The 6,685-nt window shown below is 38.7% G+C and overlaps 1 protein-coding gene across 1 annotated transcript; it reads right to left on the reverse strand.

Annotated features, from left to right (window-relative positions):
• Positions 1-1,356: 1,356 nt before the first annotated feature.
• On the reverse strand, positions 1,357-4,433 carry BCL10 (B-cell CLL/lymphoma 10). The gene is given in 4 exon segments (XM_010006609.1): positions 1,357-1,367; positions 1,516-2,059; positions 3,095-3,383; positions 4,374-4,433. Coding segments are annotated over 3 exon segments (717 nt in total). The 3' UTR covers positions 1,357-1,367; positions 1,516-1,691.
• Positions 4,434-6,685: the final 2,252 nt, after the last annotated feature.

Consider the following 6,685-nt stretch of genomic DNA (forward strand, 5'->3'; position numbering starts at 1 on the left):
TAGACATCCCGAGCACGCGCAACTACAGTTCAAGTTAATGGCAGAGCTGGATTAAACCTACCCTTAATTTCATGTTAGCATGGTTTTGCTTGCATATTCAGGCACCTAACTTCTGGAGCACCTTCTGAACCAAGCAGTTTTGTTGAAAAGCATTTTCACTGTCTTGACATTCTGTGACCTTAGATGCATACGAGAAAAGCAAGGATTTTTATAAGCACTAAACAGAAGCCAACATAATTATCAAATATGAGCTGTTCATACACCAAGTATGGAGTGTAGCTGGAAGTTTTTTTTAACCTACTTCCAAAACCAGAGTAAACATGAAAAAAAACAGAGACTATATTGAGGTCCTGCAGATGGCATGTCTCCACAGAAGGACAACCCAGTTTAGGAGTTATTAACTGGGTTTGAATTTGCATGGAATTAAATGGCTATAATGGTCTATGAAAGCCAAAATAATTAAAAACCTCAAATACAAACCTACCCTTTGACATACTGAAAACATGCCATCCTTTTAAAGTGAAGTACTGCAGAACACAACGGTACACATTTCCAAGTAAGAGTTTGTCTTTGCCTAGTAGTTTTAAAGTGATTATAGGCCAACTTATGAAAAGTAGATTACAGCTCAAGAGTAGAGTATGAGAGGAATACATCATGTTACATTGGTCAAGAAATGAGAACCTTCCCATGTTGAAATAGTTTAAAATGCATTTGACTTGGAACAATTTGAAATGTAAACCTGTCTATCAGCTTTGAAGAGCAGAAGTGCAACATTTCCAAGAGTCCTTCAGGTATGGATACTTTATTGCTACAGGACTCCCTCCCTACCCCCACTACTACCTAGTGGGACAAAACATACAAGCTTTGCTCCTCAACAGCATTATACAGTAATGTTTTCTTACAGCCCATGTGATGCTGTTACAGCAGTTCACATTCCTTTTCCAGTATTAATGAGAATTTATATTTAAAGTGCATCTCAAATCAGGAATGTACAAAAGTAATCTGCCGAGACTCGTGGAAGTATATTGGCTAACTCGGATCACTAGAATAGCAAGTGCCTTTTAATTTACTGGTAGGACAGAGAATAAGTTCAGACACTTACAACACTTGTAAATAAGCATAGCTCCAGATTTGACCAGATTCAGGGTGCTGTTTGTTTTGGTTTTTGGTGTTTTTTTTTTGCAAATAGAGTTGCATACACATACAGAGGGCATATTTTATTCTACACGGAAACATTTAACTTAGTTAATGAGTCTAAACTTTTAAGTAAGTGAGCGTAAACCTTTAGTCCAGAATGTTGGTTTTTAACACTTAATACTTTGCTAACCATCCACCCCAATTCACCCATCACAGAAACATTAAGAAAACTAGATTTGTTAATTTCTGCAGAAATGAAAAAAACATTTGAGTAGTTTAAACATCTACAACAAAATTAAAAATGTTAAATATATTTTAAAAAAACAAATATTTGCTGGTACAATATCAAGGTCTTTTGAAAAAAGCTCCCTGAAGAACATAACATCAAGCAGCTCCAGTCACTCAATGACAAAGAAAATGACTCCTCTAAAAACAGTAAATAGCATAGTTTCCTCTGATTGTGCCAGTTAACACTTTGCAAACATTATTTAACCTTTACAAGCCATCACACAAAGTTGCAGTACCATTTTGATGAACAGATGAAGTCACTACGTTTACTGTGGTTGAAGACAACGTGATCTTAAAGGCAAAAAGCAGTTGTCACTTGAACTAGTACATGGTTCTTGCTGCTCTGACCGGAGCTCTGGAGGGAGCGGGGGGGCACCAGGGTCTCCAGGCCCTGGGAGAGTGCCTGAGAAAACGGCACCCTCTGCATTTCCCATCTCTGCAATGGGCAAATTCATTGAATGAAGAGAGACAGCAGACACAAATGGGGCAGTGCTATAATCTTCTTCTGGATGATGTATCTGGGTAGATTCTTTGTCTCTTGTTTTATCAAAAGAATTAGATTCATCAGAATATGATCTAGAAAGATTATTTGTTCCTTCATACAGTGAGGTCATACAGGTGCTGCAGCTTAGACCTAAGACAAAAAACAGAGACTGGATTTAATCACAATATGGTGTACTCTTAAAACTGTGCTCTGAATCAATATTAGTAAGATTGTTCAAGATCAATTGTCTGTATTTTTTGTTTAAAAACTCTTCATCTCACCCGTGGTATCCCAATATTCATAACAAGTTAAAAAATATATGGAGGTTATCTAGGCTGATGTGAGTGATTTCTCTGTATCAGCTACTATTTGACAAAGATGCACCGTAATTTAAGATCCTTCTTAGGAAGTCACTTTAGTCCTTTGACCCATTTTTTGACATATTTTTCTGTGTTCTTCAAACTTTTAAAGCTTCACCTACACAGTTCTACTCCAAAGAGGACTGCCTTTGAGGGTTGTTTTACCTGAATCCAGAAAAGATTTCAGGTTTTTCATCTCTAGGATTAAAAATGTACCTTCTTCCTTCTTTATTTCCCTTTTGATGAGTGTGGAAGGGGAAGTAAGCTTTTTGGTTTACAAGGCTTCTGCGTTCTTTATCTGCTTTAAAATATGAGTGCATAAAGTTACTTCAAGCTTTGAGTGTCAACAGAATCTCTCAGCCTGTATGATGCAACACATACATAATTTAAAGTGCCTAATTTTAAGCTTTGGCATTGAAGGCATACAGGAGAATTCACTTCAGGTTGCATTTGTTGACTTAGCTTCTGCTGAGATTAAAGAGAAATGCAAGGTGGAAGATAACCACCTATTTTAAGTTCTGAATTAGAACCACATAGAAAGCAAAACTGAAATGTGAAGACAGACGTCATAAAAACACATGACAGGCTTTTTTGCAATTTGTTATTTATGATGTGTTCAGATGGTAAAAAAGCAGCCAGGATATGTGCACTAGGATCTTAAACACAAACTGGTGATATTTCCAAGAATGTTGTCCCAAACACTACAGGAAGGAAAAAAAAATAATCTGTACTAAGAAAGATGACTTAAAGAATAGTTGGAAGTTTAATTTTGCAGACCCTCAAAATAAAACTAATGCCTTCCAAAATGTCATTATGAACTTCTCACCTTTGAGAGCTTCAAGTTTTTCATTTTTGACTTTCAATACTACATCGGTTATCTTTTGTAACAGGAAGTTTTGTGTTCTTTCTCGTCTGATAGATTCAACCAAAACATCTAGTCCCTTTGGGTTTTCTGCTAAGTAGTCCAGTAACTTCCCAGTTTTTTTCCTACTGGAAGATCGAGAAGAAATTTCTTCTGTGTCCTCTCTTGTGAGTATTTTCTTTGAACGTAGGTAATCAAAGTGTCTCTCAGCTATGATTTTATCACACAGGTAAGGACGCATCCTTTCTAAAGCCTGAAAAACAAAGCAAACTGGAATTAGCCAATCACTCAATTTATTTAGAAGCCTGTATTTGAAACATGTGTGCTTCTTGACATGGGTTAATGAAACAATTTTTAAAGCCGCCACCATGTTACCTAGCAGAGATTTTTCTGTTAGTTGTCTCATTTACTAATCTCTTCCATTAGTTTTCTTTGAGCGAATTCAGGAGTTTTAATGCATGTTAAGTAAACACTCATTCTCACTGACTACCCTACTGCCACATTTCCATATGATTTATACCCACGAGGCACAACTTCAAAATACTGCAATTATTGATGTTTTCTGTACACTGAGTAAAAGCAGTCTCAGAGCAACAGCATGAATGTACTCACTGTTTAAAAGGTCTGTTAAACAAACACCATGATTTACAAGTTCAACAGATTACTGGCATCTAAAATAAATGCACCTTCATCCACAGATGTATTCTGAACAACTTTATTAGCTTTTATCCTCATTAAGCTGCCTTCTTTTTGTTTAAGATTTGATATAAAAAACCTGAAGGAACTTGCTGCAGAGACCACTGAGATTTAGTGGAACTGATGATCCTGGCAAAAGCAAAATTACTCTACCCTGCACAGTGTAACTTCAGCTTACAAGTGTAAATTGGTTGCTTAAAACCTGTCTATAACCAACAAAAAATAAGAGGTGGAACAATCTGCCCATGGGAGGGGACATACAGTCAATTAACATTGGATATGATTAAGCAGGGATACCTGTCTCAAACACTTCAGTAGCAGTGCCACTTTGCGCGTTCAGGAACTGTCACAGCTAGTAGCAAATCACATTCCCTCACCTCTTCCTGGGAAAACACGCTACCTTTTGTAACCATGTTAAATTATAAACTGACTACCAAATTACTTCAGAGATATTTTTTTTGGGAGCAATGTCAGAAGCAAAGACTGCCATGTCATTACTTTGATTTCCTCCCTGCAAGACCCACTGTCCCCTCCTACACCGACCAACTTATTTTTACAGCTCTGAAAGAAAATCCTAGTCTTCTTCCACCTTGTTCAGACGGTACATACAAGCAAACAGGTCCCCAAATTGTATTAATCACATGTCAATCTGTACATTAATAAATCTGCTTGATATCAACATCAAAACAGAATTAATGCCCGTGTCCACAACTCTCTGTTTTCAGTATCTACTACTCTATGAAGATGAATCACAAATGACATCTCTGTGCTTGAAAAACAAGCTCTCATTTTACATAATAATACAAAATCGGCAGTTTCTCCCACCACATTTTTCACTGTGCAGAATTGCACAGTAAGTCAGATACCCACTAGCTGAATATTACTGATGTGAAAAAGCCAGTAAGCTCTCTCCCAAGTCTCATTTGATTAAAAAAGGAGGAAAAAAAAAGATTTCAGAGCCAGAAGGAAACCACCTTACATACAAGACATGTAAAGAGCTGGAAAGAAACAAAATTCTCCTGAAGAAAGTTTGCAAATATCCTCCTGCTTTCTGAGATCAGGTTCCATAAGAGCAGAATTTAAAAATTAAAATTTTAAAATTAGTTTGTCTTATAGCCATTTACTAGCTCAGTAAACAGAAATGGAGGAAAAGCTAGATACAAAGATACACTTCAAGATTATTTCAAACAGCAAAATACTATCTGGCATACTGGTGCTACGGAAAACACCAATAACTCAAAGAAAAATACTTCCTGGACTGCTGCACCAAGTGGAGCAGAGGATAAACATGTACTTATAGTTGCTCTTTAGGATCAAACGAATACTAAGCCATTGATAAACAGCCTGTGGTTACATAGTTGTTAAAGAAAACAAGAGGTGAGCATGCATGGAAAGAAGGCTTCTGGCAGTGGACTGTCACCACTGTATTGAATAAAGGGTAAAGCCAAACATGCAAGGGTCCAGCTCCCTGGAGATCAATGTAAATGCAAGGAGCACTCCTCCTGCATAGCAGCTGCATGTTCCTACCCCTTCCCTTGTGGATAAGAAGATCCAGTCAAGAAACTGAACTGGTGCTTTCCCCCCTCCCCAAAGTCAGATTAACTCCCCAATCCAGCTTTTATTGTGCAGTCACATCAGCACTAGTGGTAATGTAACAACAGTACATTTTATATCCATTTAGGCAGCTCTGGAATACATCTCAAGTATCCAGCTGGAACAAGCCCATGCCTGAATGTAGCAGGAAATACAGATTTCTTCAGTTCTTGTGGATATCTTACCCTTCCACCAGGAGGATGAATCAACAAACTCTGAAACATAAGTCAGTCAATGTTTCAACATGAAAAGAGTAGAGTGAGGTGTTACTGAGAAGAAAGGTAATATTGTGTTTTACTAATGTCTTCCTGTAATGAGTCTTCCACTGTATGAAGTGTATCAGTTCTGAATTCCTCACTGCACTGTCCTCACAGGTTAACAGCTTATGAGGGACAGAAAATAAACACATTAGAATAGAAGCCTTAAATATGCTTTGCTCTGTATCAATGACTTCTTATGCACTCCTATGAGATGCATTCATGAATTCAGTCACTAACACGGATTAGAATACAGATAAGGCTTTATATATACTCTGATTTAAGCAGTTCTTACCTTTTTTTTTTGTGTGACTATCAGATGCTAACTATTGCAGTATTACCCTGTGGCTCCACAGAAGTAATAGGTAGAGAAACGTGCCTAAAAACTATGACCAAGCATTTAAAGACAATGCTGCATGCATAAAGCCAGAAGAAACCAAAACCCAAGTCCCCATACTCTTTACTGTACTTTAAAAAGAACATAAAACACCAAGTAAGGCAAACATAAGACAATGTTAATTACAAGCAGAAGCACAGAGTGTCAATAATTAACTGATAAATTGCGACACTTTCTTCTTTTCAACCCAACCAACCAAACACCCGCTGAGGTCAGCATGCTGCTTGCTCCTCAGTCCAGCAGCGAGATCAGTAAACCCAGACTGATCGTCCCTCGGATTCCAGACACCAGTGAACAAGTACGGGGGGAAAAACCGAGAAACATACAGAACAAAAAGCCTCCAAAAGTTATCACCATTGAAACCAAAGATTCATGCTCTGTAAGAGAAAATCCTGCAGACACCGAGAGAAGCACGTTTACATCTGGGGCCCCTCTTCGGACCGGCACTGCCCAGCACCTCTGCTGGGGCGCACAGGGACCCCCCCAGCCCCGGGCCCCGCTGCCCCGGCCTCACACGCCACAGGGAGCAGGGCACCCAGGGAACACCCGAGCGAGCGGAGCTGCCCGGGGAACACCAGGCCCCAGGGCTACGTTCTCGCAGGTCCCACCCCC

This window comes from Chaetura pelagica, unplaced genomic scaffold (assembly GCF_000747805.2).
Source record: "Chaetura pelagica isolate M959 unplaced genomic scaffold, ChaPel_1.0 scaffold69, whole genome shotgun sequence".
Classification (NCBI taxonomy): domain Eukaryota; kingdom Metazoa; phylum Chordata; class Aves; order Apodiformes; family Apodidae; genus Chaetura; species Chaetura pelagica.